This window comes from Falco rusticolus, chromosome 10 (assembly GCF_015220075.1).
Source record: "Falco rusticolus isolate bFalRus1 chromosome 10, bFalRus1.pri, whole genome shotgun sequence".
NCBI lineage: Eukaryota > Metazoa > Chordata > Aves > Falconiformes > Falconidae > Falco > Falco rusticolus.
In genome coordinates, this window is record NC_051196.1 from 31,845,765 (window position 1) to 31,868,961 (window position 23,197).

Here is a 23,197-nt window from a genome sequence, read left to right on the forward strand (position 1 = left end):
TCTTTCTAGGCTGGAGCATGGTCTCTCGTTCGGCATTTGGTAGGAGTTGTCTTGTCTGCAAATGGGCCACAGTGAACATGTCCCACTGCTGGCGTGTGGTCCTGGGACAGTCTGGCATGGTCTTGCTCATGACATGTGCCATGAATACAGGATGTTTCAGGTGCTGCCTATTACCTGGGGGTTCTGATGGATTTATAGCTGTCTATGCACAGGAGAAAACCATTTTTTGACCTCTTTCTCTGACTGTGACTGGAGAGGGGCTCTCACTCCACATCCCTGAGTGCAGCACAGGAATGCTGGGCTTTCTTGCTTATGTGAAATCACAGCCTTGTCTCTGTCTCTGCATCACCCAAATAACTTTTCTCTTCTGTTGCAGGTAGCACTGCTGCGAGCACATGCAGGGGAACATCTGTTACTGGGAGCTGCCAAGAGGTCCATGGTGTTCAAGGACGTCTTGCTGCTAGGTAAAGAGTGCACTTCTGCTCCCAGCCCATCTGCTTCTGCGAAGCTTCCCTGCTGGGGTGAAGGACAGGGTGGTTCAGTGTTTGTGGACATCTTTTTGCAGGGTGGTAGCTTGACCTCTTCTGTATTTTAGCAAGCTTATCACAACCTTTGGGGGCAGCTAGGCCTGGCTGACATTCATATCAAGGCCACATCATGTGGCAAAGTTGGGGGACTATAAACATTCTCATTGGCCCCCCAGATTTGTGTAAGCAGGCTGTGGTGTGATTGAGAAAAAGGGTTTTGTTCCTTGGTCAGCTTTTCCATGCTTGAGTGGCTCCTCTGTAAGGAGAGGCTGCTCTGGCAACACAGACCAGCATTTCTGGTGGGCTGAGCCAGGGAAGGGGCAGAAGGAGGAGCTTCTTAAGTCCACCCTCAAAATTATCTCAGCGTTGGTTATCCAGGTTTTGAACTCTTTGTCACCCTTGATAAGTCTTGGGCAATGATAAGGTGGTGGTCTCTGTGCTGCTTGTCCAAAGGAAATGACCACATCATCCCACGGAACTGCCCCGAACTGGTGGAGGTGAACCGCGTGGCCATCCGCATCCTAGATGAGCTGGTCCTTCCCTTCCAGGAGCTGCAGATAGATGATAATGAATATGCCTGCTTGAAAGCCATCATCTTCTTCGACCCAGGTATGCTCCAGCTTGGTGAGGGTTACCATCAGAGGACTCTAGTCTAGGTTATGCCAACTAACGCTGGTCCTGCGTTGTGGAGATGCTGCCTGGTCTCTTCTCTGGGCCAAACTGTTCTGAGAAGGAGGGGAGAAGTCAGCCTAAGAAGGGAAAAAGTGCCCGTTACAGCAGATGATAGAGAATCAGAGGCAGCTCACCTCAGCCTGTGCCCAGACTTCATGCTGCTACTGAAGGGCAGCTCCTAGGGAGGCAGCCTGGATAGTTTGGTCTGTGGGTTGTTTCAGATGCCAAAGGACTGAGTGACCCCTCCAAGATCAAGCGGATGCGGTACCAGGTGCAGGTCAGCCTGGAGGACTACATCAATGACCGGCAGTATGACTCACGGGGCCGCTTCGGGGAGCTGCTGCTGCTGCTGCCTGTGCTACAGAGCATCACCTGGCAGATGATAGAGCAGATCCAGTTCGTCAAGCTCTTTGGTATGGCTAAGATTGACAACCTGCTGCAGGAGATGCTGCTGGGAGGTGAGTGCTTGATGGCTCTGCAAGGGGCCTCTCAGTGTTCCCTGATCACCCTCCCCTTGAGAACCTCCACAGCCGTAATTTCCTACCTGAAAAAGGTGGAGACAGCCTGTACGCAGGTCAGCCCTTGACTCACACAGAATCATCTCCCCCTATCAGTGGCTGTGGTAACAAAGGGTCCTCCATTTCTACCCACCTAAAGAGATGCATTAGCTGTGCATCTATTTACAAAGAGGCATCCCCAGTCCTCTGCATGCAGACAAGCTTTGCTATGCAATGCCCAAACTCCTCCCAGCCAGCCATTTCACTAATCCTCCTCCCTGTCAGAAGGGAGTCATCAAAACAAAAGGGTCTGAAAGCTCTGATTGAAAGTGTGTCCCAGATTTTCTAGTGGGAGCATTCAATGGGACATAACAAAATGAAAAGTTGTCACTGTGCTGTTCTTTATGTGGAGATGTGACTCAGGAGGAGAGGAATGTAATCTTGTATAGGAGGAAATGCAGACAGCAGACAGGGATTAGTAAAACCAAGGCATCTGTGGAGGAAGATGGGAAGGTGCGCTCCAATTACATATGCACAGGCTGGTCATGCACAAAGCCTTGGACATTTTGGTGCAGTTGATCTGCCCATCTGAACTGTCTCCTTCTGCTGTTGTGGCAACTAATGTTACATGCACTTTTTTAGGCTCATCAAGTGAAACGCCGCATGCTCACCACCCCCTGCACCCTCATTTGATCCAGGAGAACCTGGGAACAAATGTCATTGTGGCCAACACAATGCCTCCTCAGATGCACAATGGGCAGATGTGTGAGTATCACCAGAGAGGTGGAGAGCTCCCAGAAGAAACTGAGAGCTTTCCAGGGTGCCTGTTGAGGTAGTTTCTACCTCGCAAGGAAATTTCCATGCAAGACAGAGTCTCTGATAGTAAGTGTGTGAGAAATTCCTATGCAGAAAGGAGGGAAAGACAAACAGAGAGGTGGGTTAGATTAGATTAGGCTAGACTAACCAATTCAACAAGATGTTCCTTGGCAGACTGTAGCTTTTACATAGCCCTTAAGGTATGAATGATCCCGTCCAGTGCCTACTGAAATCAGTGGAAAGGCTCCTCTTCCCCTGAATGGTTCAGACACATCTCACTTTCCCTCTGCAAAACCACAGAGACTCTGGTCCACCACACAGGGCCACCACTTGGGAATTTGAGCTGAGATGACCTCAGCTGACCAAAAAAGGAGCCAGTACAGGTCAAAATGGCAGCAGCTCCCCTCATTCAGTGTTCGCTATTGTGGTTTCTTCCAGGGCATCTAACTGTGCCTGTGTATCTGGGCTGCCTTGCTGCAAACACACAAGCCATTAGTAGCTATGGTTTTGCTACAGAGCCTCTGCCTTGCTTACATCTGAACCCCGCATGACTGAGAACAGATCCCAGTGCTGTCAGATCCACGAGGCCCTCTTCTAATTTGGTTTCTCTCTCTGTAGCTACTCCAGAAACTCCACAGCCATCTCCACCTGCAGGGTCAGGACCAGAGCAATACAAGCTGCTGCCTGGAGCCATTGCAACTGTGGCAAAACAGCCCACCTCCATCCCGCAGCCCACCATCACGAAACAGGAGGTCATCTAGCAATCTGCAGGTCATCTGGCCTCGTTTAGAAGACTGCGTGGGAGAAAAGCTCGAACTGACTCTGTCACTGTGAAAAGAGAAGCCATTCAGAGGTCCTTGGGTGCAAACACACAGACTGGCTTATTGGATTAGCCCACAACCACCACACAAGCTGTCTTCCTGCAGCTACAGACGGTGTGCGCCACGAGCAGCCCCAAGTCCCAGAACTAAGGTTGAAGCATTACTGAAACCCTCAGTCCTTGTATGAAGGGCCAGATTTCTGCCTCCCTCTGTGGGGAGGTTGCAGTGACTGGCTGGCGACAGCGCAGCTGACTGCTCCCCCATTGCCACCTCTCAGCGTTGGTTCAGCACACACCAGACCCCACGAACAAGCAACTCTCTGTGCTGTGTGAATGGAAGGCTTTCCTCCTGCAGCCATGCCGGCTTCCCAGACAGCCCCCAGCCCAGCCAGACTTGATGGAGATGGAAGCTCCCCCAGGAGCACTGCAGCAGGTGAAGCACACAGGTTTTGCCCAGGCAGCACTGGCAGAACCACTCCTCAGCCTTGGCTAGTCCCAGATCTTTGCATGGTGTCTCCACCCAGCGCACTAACCCTCCCAGCCAGGCCTAACAAATCTTTTCAGCTGATACTGGGGCAAAGTCTGGCCCACCAGGATTCTCCACTGTTTGGATCCTTCTGCCTTTTGATGGGTTTTGTTACCTCTGTGCCATGACTGCCCTCCTTCCACAAGGCTCAGAGAGGCAACCACTGCCAAATCCTCCCCTTACACCAATTACTGCCTCCTCGCTACCTGGACTGGGAAGCTGGGGGACCATGGGATTCAGGAGATTTCAGCTAATGGGATGAGGTCACCCCCATACAGCCTAGCGATGGGCAGCACTGCCCAAAATATCACTGGCCCTGCTACTGCTTCTCAGCAGTTAGAAGAAGACCACTGGATGCCTGTTTGGTAGGAAGCGGGGAGAAGGTCATATGAAGTGGAAAGACCTGTTAGGGTGAGAAGAGCCTGAGCCTCACAGATTAGACCAAGGTCTTGGGCTGCCCAAGTGCAGGGAGCATTGTGACCCAGGATCTCTGCTCAGACTCATCTTTAATGCTAAGATATGCCATATAATCTTCTGTCCAGTCCCGTGTCACTCCTTCAGCTTAGAGTGGTTGATAACAGATTTATAGGTCTTCATAACATGGTAAGAATTTGTTACGGCTCCTTCAGACCTCAGAGGGTTTGAGGGCAGCAACCTAAAAATGACAATGTTTTGAGTCCTGCAGAGAAGGATGACAGAGGTCTAGGAAAGATGCTGTCTCGCCCAAGCCCCTTGGGTCTGCCCTAGCCTTGGGTCGGCACTCACCTGCTCTGCTCCCTCCCTCCCACAGTCCCTGTCTCTCTGTGCCTGCCCGTGCCAAAACCCTGCAGATCTGACCTTTGTTTTACAGCTGAAACCAGGAAAGGAGCCCTCCGGTGCCCAGTGCTTGCCTCTCTGGTTGCCAGCAGGGCTGGAGCTCACAGAGCCCTTCATGACTTCAGGCCTGAGTCATTTTTGGCAACGCAAGGCAGTATCAGCTCTAACTAACCGTAGACTATGTGGGGTGCTGGCCTCTCGGTAAGATGAAATTGTTGGAACCATGGCTGCCAAGAGGTCCCTGGCGGGCACAAATCTGAGCCAGCCCAGCCAGAGGAGCTGCAGGTCTGTCCCTTGATTTCCAATGCAAAAATGAAACACTGACGCTGATGGTGTCAGAAGTATTGTGTTGTTTCTTAATGCTGGTGGCATCGTACCGAGTAATTTATTACAATGATGAATCCAATCATTTTCTGTAAATTATTTTGTAAATCACATTGATTATTTATAATTGGGAGATTAAATGCAAAAAAACCATAATAACCCGTTTGTCTTTTCCAACTGCAGCAACCTTTTTTCCTGTATGTAGGCATACTCTGTGGGGAATCCTTTCTGGTCCGTTTGCACCAAGCATTCCTTGATATTGTATATTAATTTTTGCTGGTTACTGCCTTCCAATGGAAACAGAGGAATATTTCTTCACTAGAGTTTGTATTCATAAAAAAAAATAAATGCAAAAATATTTTTTAACTTTTCCCAGACAGATGGATTTCTTTCTTCTGGGAGGATTTATTTTAAATCAAGGGGCTCACCTCCCTGTTGGTCTGAGCACAAAGCATATGTGTATTGAGGAAAAAGCCCAAACAAGTGTTTGACGCTGTCGCCAGCTGTCACTATTTCCTGGCAAGCCTAATGTTAGCTGTCTGTCCTGAAGCCACATGTGCTGGAATCATAAGATTGAATGACAATCTCCATTTTCATTAAAAGAAAAACAAACATGAAGAATAAATATTTGCTTTCATGATTCCAGGGAGCTTAAAGACTTGAAGTAACCACACTCTGAAAGCCAAGCAAAGGAAGCCAAAATATGTTATTAGCATTTAGAATATGTTCATTTTTAAGTCCCTCTTGTATTTCAAAGGTAATTTCTAGCACTTTGGGGTGACGATTCCGCTCTGGTTCACACACAGCCATCCAACTGCTGGCAGCAGGTGCAGCCAAAGGCAGGCTGAGCCTAGGGGGCACGGTAAGACGATAATGTGAAAGTCAAGTTGTCCCTGGTTGTAAAAGTGAAGAAATACACTGACAATTAGAGAAGGCTCTTAATGGCCTGCTCTTCTGATCATGGGAGCCTGCTCTCAGCTGTAGCCTGCCCAGGAAGATAACAAGAAGAGAGGAGAGAGGTCTAGATGGCTGTAAAGATTAGGTATCTGGGGAGGAACATCACCCAGCATTTTCAAGCTCTGATCTGCAGGAGATGCCCCTCACGTTCCCCCATCTCCCACCCCAGGTGTGAAATGAGGTGGGCAGTCTCATCCCAGGTACGAGGGATGAGAAGCAGCCTGATTTTCCATCCCACTTGCACACCCAGTGGCCTCCCAGTGACAGTTATGCTGGTAAAAACTGTCAGCATGGATGAGAGGCAGGGATGAGATTCAGAGTGCACCTGAAGACCATGGGGAGACAGCATTTAGAATCTGCCTCCACTCTGGGACCAAGGACCCAGGAGAATAGGACAGACCTCAGATAACATGCCCTCAATATGTGTGCACCCATAATGACCTAGAGCCCCAATGCCATCACTTAATGCCTGAACAAGGTCAGCAAAGGCAGTTGGAGGACATGCATTATCTCAGCGCACACACAACTACTACATGGTTAGTTCAGTCAAGCGAAGGAAAAGGAGTTAGCTCCTTCTCTTTAATGTGGAATAAAAAGGACTCATCTGCCAGTCACGGGAACCCTGTGACCCATGGTTGGTTTCACCTAGGTATATGCCCTAAAAAATCCATAGATGTAATATCAAATCTTTGAAGCAATAAATTCTCCTGGATTCCTTCCCATGAACTGCTCTATCAAGGTTGCCCTTCACCTGGTTAATCTTAAATCAGTGCAATACTTACAGGACGTTTCTTAGTGCTGGATTCAGCTCACTTGGAAAACCCCCAAAACTGCCCCAGAGACAGCCTTACCCTTAACTGGCATCCTCAATCCCAGCCCTCACCCTTTTTGTCACTCCAGCCTGGAATCACCCTGAGACACTGGTTTTACCACTCTTGCCACCCTGTTTTACCCTGCTAGGCTCTCTGGAGCCCACAGGCAATGTCCCATGTCACCTGAGATGGCTGCTGTGAGGACAGCTAGTGTTGGCTTTAAAGACACAACTTCTCTACATTGTTCCGGGACACAAAAGAGTTTTACTGTCCTCTTCTGTGCTTGCAACCTAGACTAAGGATGATTTCCTGGAGAGCAGTATCTCCAGCTGCAAAATCTTTTCACGATGTCCAAAGATCTGTGAAAGTGGTATTTTTAGGTCCTCTGGCTACTATAAAATGCATTCTTTTCATATTCCTTATATAACCTTCATCTGAAATAGCCAACAGACTCTGGAGCCTTTTCCACGGCTTTCATATCTCAGTGAGAGAAAAAAAGAAAAGAATGGCAAACGAGTTTTATGGCCTGCATATCATCTCTGACAAAAGCAACTATTGCTGCTATTAAACTTGCAAGTGCACACACAGGCACAGATAGTCATGAACAAGAGGCAGCAGGGACAGCTCAGCAACGTGGCACTGCTGAGCCAGGCAGTTCTCTGTGCCAGGCTGGCCAGTTCCCTCGAGGCTGGGTGCAAATATCACCAACTAATTGGGGAATTCAGGCAACACACTGCACAACCCCTTTCCATTCAGAGAGGCTGGAGGAACAAGGGTAAGGTGTGGGTATGTTTAAAACCCCTCTCCCCATTCCTAATTAAGGTGTGACCCTGATAATCATAAACACACCTAGCACCTGAAAAATTGCCAGCCAGGCCAATAAAAATGGCAATATACTGTCAGCTTTGTTAGGTGTGGAGTGAGCAGGAGAGCTCGGCACAGACAAGACTGTAGTCACGTCCTTCAGTTCAGTGTCTTGTGTAAGAAAGAAGCAGCTGCTGGACCCCAGCTCCAAACATTATGCGCCCGGTTCAAGCCCAGGGGGAGAAGAGCTCTGAGTCTAACCTGGGTCTTGGGAAGGAAGGTGGTTTAGGAAGTGTATTTCTAAGGTTTACTCTGGCTTTGGACCTGGAGTGATACCATGCCTGCCTGACTGGCTGCTTCATCAGCTTTCAGAGGCCTGAGGACACCCCTAACTTGGGAAATCAGTCGCAGAAGATATGGGTTACACAAACCACTGGGCTCTGCAAAGCCATGCGCCATTTCAGTCCCTTGCATCTGGCAGTTCTGCCTGGCTGGGCCCTGCAGTCCCTTGAGACCGTATGGACACATGAAGATCAGGGAGCCCTTCTGACCCTGGGGGACCCCACGCCAGATGACTCTGGTCTTGGGTTGTGATTCTGTACCTCCTCCTAGAAACTGCTATGGGTGTGATAAGCAGTGCAAGAGCTGCCTGAGGGACATGCCTGGATGGACACCCATAGCAGAAAGCTTGTGAGGCAGACAGGAATTCCTCACTGCAGCTGCCAACGCAGGTGTTAGCACTGCCTGGAACATGACATGTTCCCCCTCACTGACAGGAAAATCATTACAATAAAGTAACTCAATAATACACTTCTCTATTCCTCTCCAGGACTCTCCAAAACCTCACTGTACCTTAAAAATACCCATTAATTAATTCTGTTGGTGGATTAGTATTACCATTAACCACTAACATGGAGCGCACTGTCTCATGCATATCTTAGGATCCACTCAGAGCTGATCTGTAGAGGATACAAAGCCTTAAAGGTCCACCTAAACAGACGTGGAGGTCCCCAGCTTATGCACCAGTTAAGAGGCAAGCAAATGAGAAAAAAATCTCGAGTCAGAAGCAGCAAAGAGAAACTGTAGTGCCAGACCCAGAATCGCTGACTCTGGACTACAGCACTTCTTGCACAAAGGACAACCTTTGGGATCCTCACTTCTGAGTGGTTTTTAGCCCTCTCTTAAAATTACCTTAAGGTGCTGGATTAGAGTAGCATCTTCTCACCTGGGAGAGCAGGCTGGAGACCTGCTGTACTGCATGCCCATGGAGGAGGCAGTGGAGACAGCTCCAGCATTGCAGGCTCTTACATTTCCATTGAAATCCTACTATTTGCTGCATGCAGCTCCTCTCCTCTCCTCACAGCCCGCCATGCAGCTGTATTCCTTCATCCCAAGGGTGTACAAGCATCTGAGATGTTGCTTAGGGCTTAATCCAGCACCAAGCCCTGCTTCATTCCTTCCCACTGATATAAGGGCTTGTGAGGGACACCAGGTTGAAAGCCCCAAGAGCAAAATCAACCAGTCCAACCGAGGAAGCAGCAGCACTTCCCTCATTCTGCCCCTGGAAAGTAATCCTACATCTTTTACCAACCAGGTTCCTCCAGGAGCAAACCCAAGTGCCTCCACTGCTTTAACACACTCAGCAGCACTGCAGCCATTGCCATGAAGGGGCTGACAAGGAGCACAGGTCTCTGAGCAGCAACCTCACAGCCCCCTGCATGGGCTAATCCTGCCAGGGACCCACCCTACCACAGACATAGCTGCTTTCCTTCCAGTGTGCCAGGGCACCACAAAACACCATGAAAGACTGGGAAAATACTGTCTCAGTTCAGAGTAAATTGGAGGCTGGTCTAGATGACCTTTAAAGGTCCCTTCCAACCCAAACTATTTTATGATTCTATGAAATTAAACTACAAAAATCCTGTAATATTTAAAACATTCAGAGGTCCTGCCAAGTACATTCCTCGCCAAGCTTTTGCAAAAACATTGCTGGTCTTGAAGCTAGCAAAGCCAAGGTGAGGGGAAGTCTTCTCTCAAAGCCTGGGCTTGGTACAGCTACGTGTCTGTGTCACACCACACGCTTGGCTTCCTGGTGGTCTAACTGCACATTAGCACAACTTTATATGGTTGGGTGGGGGCTGCCTGCCTGCCTGCCTGCCTACAGCTGCTTTGGCAGCAGATGCTACAGATTTGTGTACATTTGCGTATTAGTGCCTGTTTCCATAGTTTTGCATGTGGGTCTGGCCTGCTGTATGTGTGGGGAGAGCATGTGCAGAGCAGGGGCAGTGCTCTGCAGCACAGCATCTGCTTCTCACTGCTGAGGTTGTCATCTGTGAGATCCCCTCCTCACACCACAACGTGCAGGGTGAGACCAGGCATGGAAGCCTGTCCTGGAGGATGTGTGCTTCCAGGCTTTGAGACCATGAATACTTCTGGCAATCTGGGGCATATTTTCTTAGTCACTTCACCTTTTGAGCACAAAGGAATAGTAGTTGGATTGTATCACAGCCAAGCACCCCGTGGAGCAGGTTACACCACTCTGGCATAGCCTTGCCTGGTGCAATTAGTAGGGGCTGCCACTACCCTACAGCCCTTTCCGTGCTGCCGGACTGGTGCGATAGACAAAGCTGGGACTTGAGATACAACACGGCCCCATGCGTGGCCAGACCTCACCCAGCACTATGGAACTAGTGGCTCTCTGCTCTCATGTGGAGCCACTCAAAAGGGAACCCAGAGGTTCCACCTGCACCCCTCAGACCAGAGACCCTCTCGGCTTGAACTGCACATAGATTATCTTTATTACAGGACTGTTATGTTTGCACAGTTTAGTGATTTAATATCAGTTTAAAGCCTGCTCTGTGAGCAATGCTGTTTGAAGTCATGCTCTCTTTTCAGCCTCAGCTTGCCAAGACTGTAAAATGTTTATTGCTGATGGTGGAAAAGCTTGAAGAAGCCAAGATAACTTTCCCAGGCTGGGTATTAAGACTGTTTGGGTAAGTAAATGAGTGAAGAGTATTACATGGACTTCATTAAATATCAACCAACACCAACAGCCATTCATTTATAACATAACGGCAGGGCGCAGGAGCACCCAGGATCAGAGCTAAGAAAGGTATGAATCACATGTGGTAGGAGAGAGGAACATGAGAAGGGCTGGATTCCCCATGGGGCTCCAGGTGTGGCTCCCAAGGTCAGGCAACACAACTCCTCACTGAAGCTCCTGCAAATAGTGTAAATATGGAGCTGATGAAGTGGCAGAGTTGGTGAGGTTCATCTTTTAGTTGGGGAGGGTTGCATGCATGTGGTCCAGTATGGCCTTCTCCCTCCTGCTGCTGTGGGTAAGGTCAACACTCTCCAGTTAGGGGAGGATGGTCAGTGCCTGGATGTTTGTTTTCAGTTTTTACCTCTTACTTCCTTATAGACAGGTTCTGCCTTTACTGGTTACTAGTCACAGGATGCCAACACCAGGTAGAGTAAATTACAGAAACTCTTACTACAGTTCCTGTGATTTCATGTGGCAGTACTTTAAAACTCCCCCTACAACTTGGCTTGGTGCTTGAACCCCTCATTTCCATTCACCATCCACTGCTCTCCCTGAGTTCAACATTCCTCATTACACGGAAAACCGAGGTAGGGTAGTTACTTCATTTGGGGACCATACCCAAATTATATTTCACATCCAGTTCTTCGCTATGCAGTATTCTCACTTTTACTTTCCTTCCTTATTCTCTCTTACCTGCCTAAGGCTCTTGCTCTTTTTTTAGTATCCTTTCTCATATGTCTCTCAATGTGATTGCTACCAATTCTCACTTGTTTCCTGCCCTTCTTGCTCTCAAAACAGAGCTTCCTTCACACATCACTCCTTTCAAACATCCCTGCCTACTCCTAACACCCTGTTACAGCAGCTATTAACCAGTCAGGTCTGGAACTGCCACATCCCTGCTAAATTTTCCTCCCTTGTTTGACAGGTGCAAATTCCAACCAAATTTTGCAACCTGTAGCATAAATTCCTGTTTGCAGCTCCGGTATTTCCCAGCTATTTGGTGTTTTGAAGCCTTTTCTCAGATTAGCCCTGCCTCCCTGCTAATTTCAACAATTAGCTGGATCAGGTGCACCCAGGAACCTCCTTCAGCTGCGAGGCCACAGACCCATTTCCCCAACATGCACCTTCTCCCTCCCTCCCTCCCAACTGTGTCTGCAGCTGCCAGCTTCAGGCTCTTACCTCTGTCCTGGGACTCCAGGTCCCACTGAGTGGTTTCTCTGCTCATGCTGTGCATTTCTGTGCCCAGGAGCTGTACACATGGAAACAGGAGCAATGTAAGGTCTCTTGTTCTCCTGAGGTCCCCTCCAACCTCATTTATCCAAGCTACTGGAAAAGGCATGAAGCAACATCAAAGGCAGGTCTAATTCCCACAGATCCAAACTGGTCCCAGCTTAGGGCACCAGCTTGCCAGGCTGCACCCAGCTCTGAGCTGGCTGGGCCCAAAGCAGGAGTGGACTGGAACATCAGCGTGGGGTTGGATCAACGTACTCCTCTGAAATGTGTCTCCGCAGGTAAGTGCCTGTGGTACACTCAATTTGTTTCCATGCTGGCATATCTCTTTCCAGACATGGTGTCACTGAAACATTTTCCACTTTGTATAAGGGTGAAATCTTGGAAGAGAAATAAATCAGAGCTGTATCTCAGATGCTGCCGAAGGGACTTGTTTCCTGCTGTGGGTTCCTGGGATTCCCGCTCTTTGTTCATCTTTGACTCCCTCTCCTGGCTGAAAACGCGCAGGCAAGAGGAAAGATTTCACCGAGCTGACTGGGACCTTGCAGCACGGGGACCGTCCCCAGTAGGACGCTGAGCCTGTTTTGCAACCAAATGCATCCATTGATCGGTGGGGTTATGCATCATTCTTCCCGCTCCCCAGGACTCCCTGCTGAGCCACTTTTGCTGAACCATTTTTAATGCAGCAAGCTCGGCAGCATCCATCTTTTTTATTACAAATTCCATGCAGACAGGTCAGGCATCACCATCCAAACTCATGTGGGATACGTCTTTCTGTCTTCTCAAAACCCAATCTGCCTTTATTAGCACTTTGTTCCTCTGTCGGCATTTCAACCCGGGCAACAGCTGGGCCCTGCTCCCACCCCAGCAGGAGCCAGCCTGGAGGCTCCCCTGGCTCTGAGCAGGTAACCCTGCAGCTGCTCTGGCTGGGGAGCTCTGGCTGGCAGGGAGAGGCTGCAGGGCCCGCGCATGGGGCTGCGGCCCCGTTCCCGCCACCCGCTCTTCTGCTGCCGCTCCCGGGGCGCGACGCGGCCTGAGGTACCGGCCTGGCCGCAGGCGGGGCGGGGGAAGGCCCAGTCCTGGCACGGAGAGGCCCGGAGGTCACCACCTGAGCACTGCTGTTCTCGAAGGCCAGTTTCAGGGGAGCTTTATATATCTATATCTATATATATTTATATATAAAGAGCATATATGAATTGCAGTTTGCGACTGACGGCTGGAGGCAATGAAATGTCGTTATGAAAGAGGTTGAGGCGTTATTAAGGGGCAGAAGTGCCCCCCACGAAGCGGTCTCAGGGTTCCCTCACTGCGCAGCCACCAGAAGCGGGGGCAAACCCACGTTTTCGGCCCGCTGCGCACCGCGGGGACGCGCACGGGGCCGCGCCGCGGCTGGAGGCGCTGCCGCCGGGCATGAGCGGGAGCCCGCAGCGCTCGGCAGTGACCGCGCACGCGCGGCGCCAACGTCACTTCCGGGCGGCTGTTGTAGTTCCGGGGCGCCGCTGCCTGGAGACGGCGCAGCTGCGCGGGAGCGCTCTGGTACGGCGGCGGGGCAGGGCCCGGGCTGCAGGTGAGGGGTCTGGGGGGCTGGTTCTGGCGCTGAGGAGTCGGGGGGGGGGGGGGTGTCTGGTTCTGGCGCTGAGGGGTCTGGGGGGGGGTGTCTGGTTCTGGCGCTGAGGGGTCTGGGGGGGGTGTCTGGTTCTGGCGCTGAGGGGTCGGGGGGGGGGTCTGGTTCTGGCGCTGAGGGGTCTGGGGGGGGTCTGGTTCTGGCGCTGAGGGGTCTTGGGGGGGGGCTGGTTCTGGCGCTGAGGGGTCTGGGGGGGGGCTGGTTCTGGCGCTGAGGGGTCTGGGGGGGGGGCTGGGTCTGGCGCTGAGGGGTGGGGGTGGGGGGCTGGGTCTGGCGCTGAGGGGTGGGGGTGGGGGGCTGGGTCTGGCGCTGAGGGGTGGGGGGGGGCTGGGTCTGGCGCTGAGGGGTGGGGGGGGGGGGCTGGGTCTGGCGCTGAGGGGTGGGGGGGGGGGGCTGGGTCTGGCGCTGAGGGGTGGGGGGGGGGGCTGGGTCTGGCGCTGAGGGTGGGGGGGGGGGGGCTGGGTCTGGCGCTGAGGGGTGGGGGGGGGGGGGGGGCTGGGTCTGGCGCTGAGAGGGGATAAGACTGGAGGGGCACAATGCTGGCGCTTAGCGGGCCTCCTTGCCCCTACACCCACCTCAGTGCTGGGAGCACAGGCAGGGCAGGGACTAGGGATTCGGGTGCTGCACAACCCGGTCTGTAAGGAGGTGAAGCACAGCCCTCTGAGTGATCCTGGGACCTCTCCCGAGGAGCCTGGGGAAGGGATGGTAGAAGTAAATCATTCAGATGTCTGTCACTGCAGGAGGAAGCTGGTTATGTGGGATAGTATTATTCTGACTGGCAATTCCTGTGTGACACCCAAGAGCGGTATAGTGTGCCGTGACTGACTCTTGAATAGGACTAGCTCAGGAAAAAAAGGCATATATTTCTCTTTAAGTCCCAGATCAAGCTGCAGGAAATATGCCAGGCTCATAATTTTATAATTTTTTTACTCATTTCTATCCACTTGCTACTGGATTTGCAAATTCAGCTCCCAGTTCAGAAATATTGGCAGCACATTAAAACTAGATTAAGCCTACCTTGATATCCATGCAGTGCTGGCATGAGAGTCTAATTTTCTCACCTGCTCATCCAGTCTGAACTGCAGCTGTTTCTTATGTTCCTGAGTGCCGCGCCTCCTGAATTGCTCAAAATGTTCATGTGGGCAGACATGCTAATTGAGGCATGTATTTGCCAGAGAAGCTAATGAAAACTAGCTGAGCCCAGACAGCTGAGAGTTTCTCAGAGGAAGGTGTAATTTGACCAAATGTGAGATCCTGCCTAACTAGGATGTGTTTGCTTTAGTTTCTAATTAAACCTAGGAAATAAATGTTAAGGCAAATTAAATTCTGTGTTTTGCAATGCAGCTGTGTAATCCTGTATTTTAATTCTGTTAGATTTCATCCAGGGTAGTTTTCTACCTGCTATAAGATAAAGAGATTAGAGAAACCTGCACTTTCTAATCCTAGCAAGAGAATTAGTGTCTGAACTGTGCTTCTGGCTGTAGTGCTTGTTCTTGGAAGGGCAGTCTCCTTAGCCAAGAAACAGAGAGATACAGGACATAATAAATACATAAATAGTTAATATACTTGTTAGTCTGTGGGGTTGTTTGTCATGTGTAACACTTGGTTTTTGACAGATTCCTGCCACATTATGTCAGGAGACAGCGACTGCACCAGGACAAGCCCATCAGTGGGGTCTCCATCGGACAACGAGTTCTTGCCAGATAGGCCAAAGTATGTTTGCTCTCTGTCTCCTGATCTCATTACCAAAGCCCGGGAAGAGCTCCAAGAAAAACCTGAATGGAGGCTCCGTGATGTGCAGGCACTCCGAGATATGGTGTGCAAAGACTATCCCTCCCTGGGGACCTGCCTGGACGATGCTTTTTTGCTAAGATTCCTCAGAGCCAGGAAATTTGATTACGATCGAGCTCTTCAGCTTCTGGTGAACTACCACAGCTGTAGGAGGAGCTGGCCTGAGGTCTTCAATAACTTGAAGCCATCTGCAATAAAGCCTGTCCTAGAGTCTGGTTTTGTCACTGTGCTGCCTCGTCTGGACCCAGAGGGACGCCACATTGTCTGCATCCGACCAGGTACTGAAATGCATGAATGTCTTTGTTCTCAGAGTTCAAGGTGTGTCCGAGTCAAAAAGATCTGCTTCCTTGCTTCCTTCTCTCCTGTGAACAGTGGTTACTTAGCAGAGTACATGGGTTCTCTTTGAAATTTGAAAAGCTAACTTGTGAAGGGACACATTTGTCGTTAGCCAACGGTATACCAGTTCCTTTTCCTGTGTCAGCAATAACTGCAGTTATGTCAAAATGAAAATGCAGTGAGGTGGGTTGATGAAATATTAGGTAATTCAAGAAAAATTAATGTGTAGTAACTCAAATTGAAACAGGGCTGTTGGCCTACAGTTAGAAGCTTGTGTTTTGTTTTGACAGTAAGTGGAGAGAGGAGCCTAGGACTCCCATGTAAACATTCAGAGCTTTCTATGTACTTCTGGTGCTGCCAGGCTTGCTGTAAATTTGCCTTCATTCATTCTCCTCTTTTTCCATTTACCTGCTTTCTTTCTGAGCTGAAGCTGCTTCTAATAAGCTGTGCTGGGTAGAGAACAGGGTTCTTAAAACCATTGCCTTTTCCCTGAAGTAAACATGAGTTGCCATTTATCTCTTGCTTAAGAAAGGCTGCTCTGAGCTAGGACTGTGGCTGTTAAAGACTAACTTTTAAGAGTCCAGGAAAATAGAAAATCAGTTTTTGGAATGTGTATTATTAGCTTATATTTATTCTCCGACTTACCATCCATGTCTTGTAACCTCAGACAGATGGACACCCAGTAATTATCCGATTACTGAGAACATTCGTGCCATATACTTAACGTTAGAAAAACTCATTCAGTCCGAAGAGACCCAGGTGAATGGAATTGTAATCCTGGCAGACTACAAAGGAGTCAGCTTATCTAAGGCGTCTCATTTTGGTCCTTTTGTAGCCAAAAAAGTGATTGGAATTCTTCAGGTAAGACCTGAACTGGTGGGAAAATAAGCTTGTGCATTGTAAATGACTGCTTCTTTGTCTAGAGTTCTTGACTATGTTACCAGAAACCTCAGCATCTTGGCCTTTACTAGCAGACTTAAAAGGTGTCTCTGCCCAACCAGTTTCTCACACCCTTGCCAAATTACCTCACTTGTCCTTTTTTTGACTTTTGCATCCCTGAAAATAAATTTGCATTAGAAATGCAAACTTTGAGTTGGAAGAGAAAAAATTAGTTTTGTCAGGTAGTGGTAAGGAAGAGAGAGAACAGCGAATTACGCTTAGAAGACACTGTTTTGCCTGAATGCTGAGGAATGGCTTGTTATTTAAATGGTTCCTGTCAGCCAAGATGGAGCTAACCACTGGGGAAGTGCAAGTTCAAGTACTGCTGTAAAAATTTTGCAGAGAGGGTGTGATTTGAGGAGGATTTCCATCCATTCCCTGAAAGAAGAGAGTCTTCTTCAGCTTAGGGGGCCACAAAAGAGTAATAAAAAGGATCTCTGTCTAGATGTTTGGAAGGAAAATGATGGAGAGCAAGTTAGAGCAAGGGTGTAAGCACAAGTGGAGTTGTACAGAATAGGAAGGTGAAAGGAGTAACCTGGCCAAGGTGGCAGGATGGTCTGATGATTTTACTTGATGTTTTACCATCCTATCTGGAGGAGTAAGGTGAGGAAATCTTCTCTTGAATGGATTTATGCCATCATTACTTTTATTCTGGCCTGAGCTAGTTATGTTCTTTGTTGTATCTATGGGGGGTAAGGAAGGATGGGAGGAACCAGGGGAGTTCAGGGAGATGATAGCAGTGAGTCTATGAATGCCTATATAAGAACTTGCTCCTTTAGATTGCTGATAATCTAAACTTGTCATTTTACTGTCTGATCCCATGTTTAATTCATACAAATAGTGTGATGGGTGTCCTGCTGTTATTAGTGGAAGCTTTTCACAAAACAAAAGCTGAACTTGGTGAAGGACGTGAAAGTATGGATTGTATATAAATGTGTTGCATCAGACTTGCTGAGCTGTGTCTCTTGTAAAGATGAGCTAATTCACTGACCTTCTTAAGGAGAAAAGTACTCCTGCAGTGCATGTTACCTGCTTTTCACTCCAAGCATTGACTGCTTGCTCTGTATATGCAGAGCTGGTTATAAGGGAAGGAAACTTCACTGTGGCACATGAGACTTTAATTGCTGATCGTGACCTTTTGCCTTGGAAAAATGTTTCTGCAAATAAGTATCTCCAGCAGAAATCTCATAACTAGCTGTTGTTTTAAACTATCTTGTATAGCAGATGCTGTGTATTCTGTTGGCAGCAGAGCCTGTTTGTCTTTTGCAGTTAGCTTGACAGAATAGTTGGAATGGCAGAAAAATAGTGATATTAGATTTCTTCCTTACATAAAAGCACATTTCAGAGTGTCTTGGGCACCAAATCATGTGTTTGGACACACTGTTAGAATCAGCCTGCTCTGGCTCCCAATGTGGTGCACCCCCACAGAAACCTGGGTTGTTACTTTGTAACTGCATCATTATCAGGGTTGGGAATATGTGAATGAAGGACAGTGATTACCTAGGTGTCTTTGTCAGGGGAGATGAAGAACAGTAAGAAATGAAAATTCACTGACAGCGATGTATTTCTCAATGCAGGGTTTTCTTGTCTCTTGACTTTATTTTTATGCTTGCAGATCTCCTCCTGAGACTGTTCCCTATTACGAGGTGAATTTCTGTTGCTGTATTGGTTTATGTTGGTACCTCAGATGAAAAAGTTTGGGAGCTGGTGGGTTGTGCTGGCAGTCAGTTTCAGGAAATCTTAAAAAGAGGAAGATGGCAGATGTTTTCTAAACTGCATTATAAAAATCTTCTTTACCCTTCAGGATGGATTCCCCATTCGAATAAAAGCTGTTAACATAATAAATGAGCCTCGTATATTCAAAGGCATTTTTGCAATCATCAAGCCTTTTCTGAAGGAAAAGATAGCAAACCGGGTAAGGATTTATGTCATTTTAATGTTATTGGGTTTGGGTTATGTGCTTGGCCACTGCAAGTAAAAAAACATTGAAAAACTCCACAACTAGAACAATGTTGGTTCTATTTACTTGATCTAACTGGTCCTTTCTGATATATTTTTTAAAAATATGCCTGTTGGCAAAATTCTTCATGAGGGAGAAGCTTTGAGGAATTGAATATTGGCATACTAATATGGAACTTTAGTACATAGGCTGTGTATTCAGGGCATTAATTCTATCCCTGGGGTTGGGTTATTTCAGCAAGTAACAATTTGTTTAGGAGGTGGCATCACAGGAAATCTTCTTCTCCTTAAGCAAGTGTCCTGCATGGCACAAGTATTCTTTCCATAGGACTGAATGTAATTGTGAAGGATGATGCTTTTTTCACAATGATAAGTGCTTCCAATCCCATGAATGAACTTGGGGACGAGCTGAATTTGGAATCTTGGCACAAACTAGCACATGTCAAGTTTCTTGCTGGGATTTAAGCTGCACTAGGCTTGGGTTGTCCCAAGACACCTCTCACTAGTGTGTCTAACTACACCTGCCCAATGTTGTATGCTGTCGCTTGCCCATAAAAACATAATTTCTGAAATTTGCTCTTTAACTCAGAGTAAGCTTGTTAGCTGACTGTTTGTTTGCTGTAAAGCATTTGGTATGCACTACTAACAGCTATCTTCTGCTTTCTCCTTCAGTTTTTTCTTCATGGCTGTGATCTGAATTCTCTTCATCAAAACATTCCCCCAGTGATCCTTCCTGAAGAGTATGGTGGAACTTCAGGGAAGCTGGACATCTCTGCATGGAATGAGCTGCTGCTAGCCTCCGAAGAGGACTTTCTGCATGATTTCTCACAGTTGGTTCTCCCATGCGACAGCTCACCCCATGACATGCTAGTGAGTGGGGATGCTGATGACAAGCAATGTGATGATTCTCTGCGAGGCATGAAACCTCAGCTGTATTACTGTTATTAACAAACCAGTGAAGGGAAGTTTTCCAGCACAGTTAAGATCTGTTCTGATAGGGATATTGTGAACTCTGCCTTACTCCTAAACTTGCAGTTTAGGAACAGACCGCTGAGGCACTTTACACTGTAGAACCAAAGGAAGCTAAAGAAGGCACAATAGGGGCAGGGCAGAGTTTGGGGGTGATAAAGGCAAAGGGCACAAGTTATGTAGAGTACTTGAGGCTCGTCAACCTCTGTGTGAATGATGCAAACTGGCCTATTCTTTCTAATGGTAAACAAAAATTACAGTATGGTAAGCTTGATAGTTTCTTATCCCCTCCCCACGCAGGTGAACAGTGACAGTGATGATTTCATAGCTTTGTGACCATCTGTTCCTTCCCATTCTGAAAACAAGAAAATTGCTTTTGAGCTCTGCAAAATGTAGTTCTGTCAGTGAAGATTGCTTAAAAACATAAAAAGTCCAACTTGGCCCATCCTCTGTCACTTGGTTCAGATTGTGAGTTGGCACTTCTGAAATATCTCAATCCATATTTTTATAAAATTAATACAGAGCAAAACTTTCTTATCCATGAATATCAGTATGCAGATAATCTCTGAAACTTCCTCACAGCAGGAAGAACTATACCTGGAGGCTTAACTACTATAACATCTATGCCAAGGTTTAGTATAAACAGTTGCAACCTTCACTTTCAGAAAACATAAAGATTTTTAGATCATGTGCTAAGGCTTTCGATTGGATAACAGCATCAGATAATGAGGTTTGGGACCAAGTAAGAAAAACTTATGCCATCTGCTTTCCCATGTTGTCAGTTGTTCAGTTTGTCAGCTGGTTGTGATGAGGAACTGGGTAACTAACTCATACACAGAATTTGTAAGGAGGCTTTGTAGCAGTTGGCATATAAGGTATAGAAGGCAATACTTCATGTGAGACAGCAAGGTGCTGCTTTAGCTTGTAACTTTGGGCAGAATTTGAGTTTAAGTCTGTGAAACCAAATGCAGACAGGCTATTTGAAAGCACATTCTTAAATTTCCTGGTATTGTAGCATTTTGTTCACTGTGCTTGTCAGCTATTTTGTGAAATGTTACAACTTTGTTTTCCACTTTGTTGACCTCTTTTGTCTTTGGTTGTCATGTTCCTGTATGAAGTTAGACTTTAATCATCCCTGTAATATTTACCCTTAGCTTGTATGCCTGTGGTTCTAGGTCTTTGTCTAGAGACAGAGCTAAGACTCCAATGTCAAATCAGGGTAAGATACCTATGTCTAAATAAGCTGTTCCCACTCCCCAGGTTCAATCTGTTTAATGGTCTTAATTAGAATTTAGCTCTCAGCACACTCTTTGCACATTTTTTTTTCTGCTCTGTAATAGTGTGGAGACGGGAAACCTCACTAGGACCAGGAAAGCGCACACCCTGTTACTTCAAGGTGAAATATTTCACTGTTTGGTGAAAAAGAACATCCCTTCCCTTCTAATTGGAGACTTTTCTCTTGAGCACTTTCTCTGGGTGAAATCTTTATTTAGTGCCAAGTGTGATTATAGGTACCAGTTATGTTTCTGTAAATATAAAACTAAAGCATCTTGAGGATTTCAGACATTCACTTTTCAAAGTGCCAAACTCTGTTTTGAATGTCTTTCTTTCCCTCAGTCCCCCTACAGCATGATTGCATTGCCAAAAAGAGATGAGACTACCACTGTAATGACTTCCTGATCTGGCAGCAGGCCTCACCCTGGACCTAGGGGGTAGCAAATGCTATACCTGCCATCCAAGCATTATAAAAGGAGACTGGGTTCTGAAAAGGGGTAAACGGTGAAGCTTTTTTTCTGGGTGGCAGTTCAGGATTTGTGGGAGCGTGGAACTTGTCACTTGAACTGTTCTAGATTGAAGGTGGGAAGAGATTAAATATCCTCATTGAAAGCATCTGATTTTTCCTACCTTTTGTAAGTCAATTCTTACTCCTCTTTGACAGCTATTGCCTTTAGTGTAGGGGGAAAAAAAGCCCAACAATTTTAATCTACTTAAAGTAAGAGAGTACTGCTAGCCACTTTTTAATTTCTGACCGTAATATGCTGTGTGTTTTGCGGAGATTAATTCAGTTCTTTGTGCCACCTAGCAAGACAGTAGCACACAGCACCAGGACTTAGGTAAGTGGCTGCCCATGCTGTTTAACTGCCAGAACGTAGAGACTGGTATTTATGTTGTAGTGCCTCTGAAGTCCAGCCACAATGTAAAATTAAAAAAAAAAAAAAAAAAACAAAAAAACCCCAAAAAAACCAGAATGGACCATTTTTTCTAGAGGTGAAGGCATGACTGGTATTTTGAGCCTCTTCCCTTAATTGTGCTGCAGGGTTTGAAGTGGTGGTATTTTGACAGTTAACCTGTTAAGAACAACTACTTTGATCCTCTTATGTAACTATTAGAGAAGGAGGTTGAATATTCAAAATTTGATTTAGTGTCCTTCAAAAAGAAAAAAAAAAACACCTAGTGGTATTCAGCAGGTGGCTGAGGAACCTCTACAGAAACAACACCCTTTTTTTTAGGCTTTTATATTCTCTTGCATGCCTTAAATAGTGGGCAAACTAGATCAGTCCCTTCCTCCCCTTTTCTCCTCTGCTCCCAGAGAAACTAAGACTAAATGTTTTAAATGTAATAGATAAGGCTATATCATCAATGTGGAAAATAGCCTGTCTTATGCCTCCAGAACTTCTTTTTCTTAAACTTGGCTGCTGGGCAGTTGATGTCAGGATGTTTAAACTAAGCTTGAACTTAGCTTTATCAGGCATCTAACTGTTACTTCTAATTTGCTCTTTCTCGGCTTTAGAACTCAGAGAGAGTTGCACCCATACTGAGCTGTATCTCTAACACTTTTTAGGTTCATAACCAGTGCTTGGCTTGGCTTAACAGTAAGCACAGCTCTGTTTTACATGCACCTGACTACTGAGCTGAGAATGCTCTCTGAGCTTGAGCACTTACTAGCAAAGAAACCAGTTTGTTCCCAAAATTTCTTAAGTCAGCATTTGGCAAATAAACACTTGTTTTTAAGTATGCAGTCTCCTTCTCTGCAAGTTAATAGAAAAGATAGGCAAAGCTTACAGGTTGGGGAATTTTTTTGGTTGTGGGTTGTTGGTTTTTACAGCACTAAAACTGATCTGTGCTTTTTTCCACTTGAAGTAACTTTGTTTCTGGAGGTTATATGCCTTGCCCAGTACATAAGCCATCCCTGCCAATTCCAACACCTGGTAAGGAAAGATACTTGAACTGCACTGGGCAGCCATGGCATTTGCCATTAAGTGGGACAAGAGGTAGCTGCATACTGTACATAAAAGTACTTGAATTTATACTGTTGCAAATGGGTGTTACAAACCCTGAGGTATTTTCAGGAACTGGGTGAAGTATTGGTTTTGTTAAATTCATTTTGGCATGAGTTAATCATAGTGTTATTCAAACTAATAATTTTGCCTTCTGTTATATGTGGGCCTAGAAGCGTTGGGTGGTTAAGTGTACATCTTATTTTGACAAAATTTATTTTTATATTGCATTTTATAAAATGGAGTGGTCAAAATGTGTACTTCTATGATGCACGACTGGGTGATTAAACACATTGTAACAGCTGCTGATTTGATATTTAAAATATTTTTGCCTCGTGTCATGTTGGGGTATTTTATTGTAAAAAAAAAAGACAATAGCAACATATACTTAGTTCCACACTAACCACACAGTTGCAAGAATCACATGGAAGATGCAGTTTGTTTCAAAAAAAAAAAC

At 47.0% G+C, this 23,197-nt stretch overlaps 2 protein-coding genes across 5 annotated transcripts in view; both read left to right on the forward strand.

Annotated features, from left to right (window-relative positions):
* Positions 1 to 5,369, forward strand: part of HNF4A (hepatocyte nuclear factor 4 alpha) — a 37,945-nt gene extending 32,576 nt beyond the window's left edge. For both annotated transcript variants that reach the window (XM_037402155.1, XM_037402154.1), the window contains exons 6-10: positions 377 to 464; positions 981 to 1,136; positions 1,421 to 1,657; positions 2,339 to 2,461; positions 3,131 to 5,369. In XM_037402155.1, coding sequence (XP_037258052.1) covers positions 377 to 464; positions 981 to 1,136; positions 1,421 to 1,657; positions 2,339 to 2,461; positions 3,131 to 3,273 — 747 coding nt within the window. In that variant the 3' untranslated portion in view covers positions 3,274 to 5,369. The remainder of the gene's footprint in view (positions 1 to 376; positions 465 to 980; positions 1,137 to 1,420; positions 1,658 to 2,338; positions 2,462 to 3,130) is intronic.
* Positions 5,370 to 13,322: 7,953 nt separating this feature from the next.
* TTPAL (alpha tocopherol transfer protein like) lies at positions 13,323 to 23,153 on the forward strand. Of its 3 annotated transcripts, XM_037401994.1 has the most exons (6): positions 13,323 to 13,411; positions 15,085 to 15,537; positions 16,263 to 16,456; positions 18,339 to 18,449; positions 19,166 to 19,363; positions 21,517 to 23,153. In XM_037401994.1, exons 2-6 carry the CDS (start codon positions 15,099 to 15,101, stop codon positions 21,574 to 21,576), a joined length of 1,002 nt encoding a protein of 333 aa, XP_037257891.1. In that variant the 5' UTR covers positions 13,323 to 13,411; positions 15,085 to 15,098; the 3' UTR covers positions 21,577 to 23,153. The 3 variants fall into 3 exon arrangements, with proteins under 3 accessions (XP_037257891.1, XP_037257889.1, XP_037257890.1); XM_037401992.1 differs by having other exon boundaries at positions 19,166 to 23,153; XM_037401993.1 differs by having other exon boundaries at positions 13,325 to 13,380; positions 19,166 to 23,153.
* Positions 23,154 to 23,197: the final 44 nt, after the last annotated feature.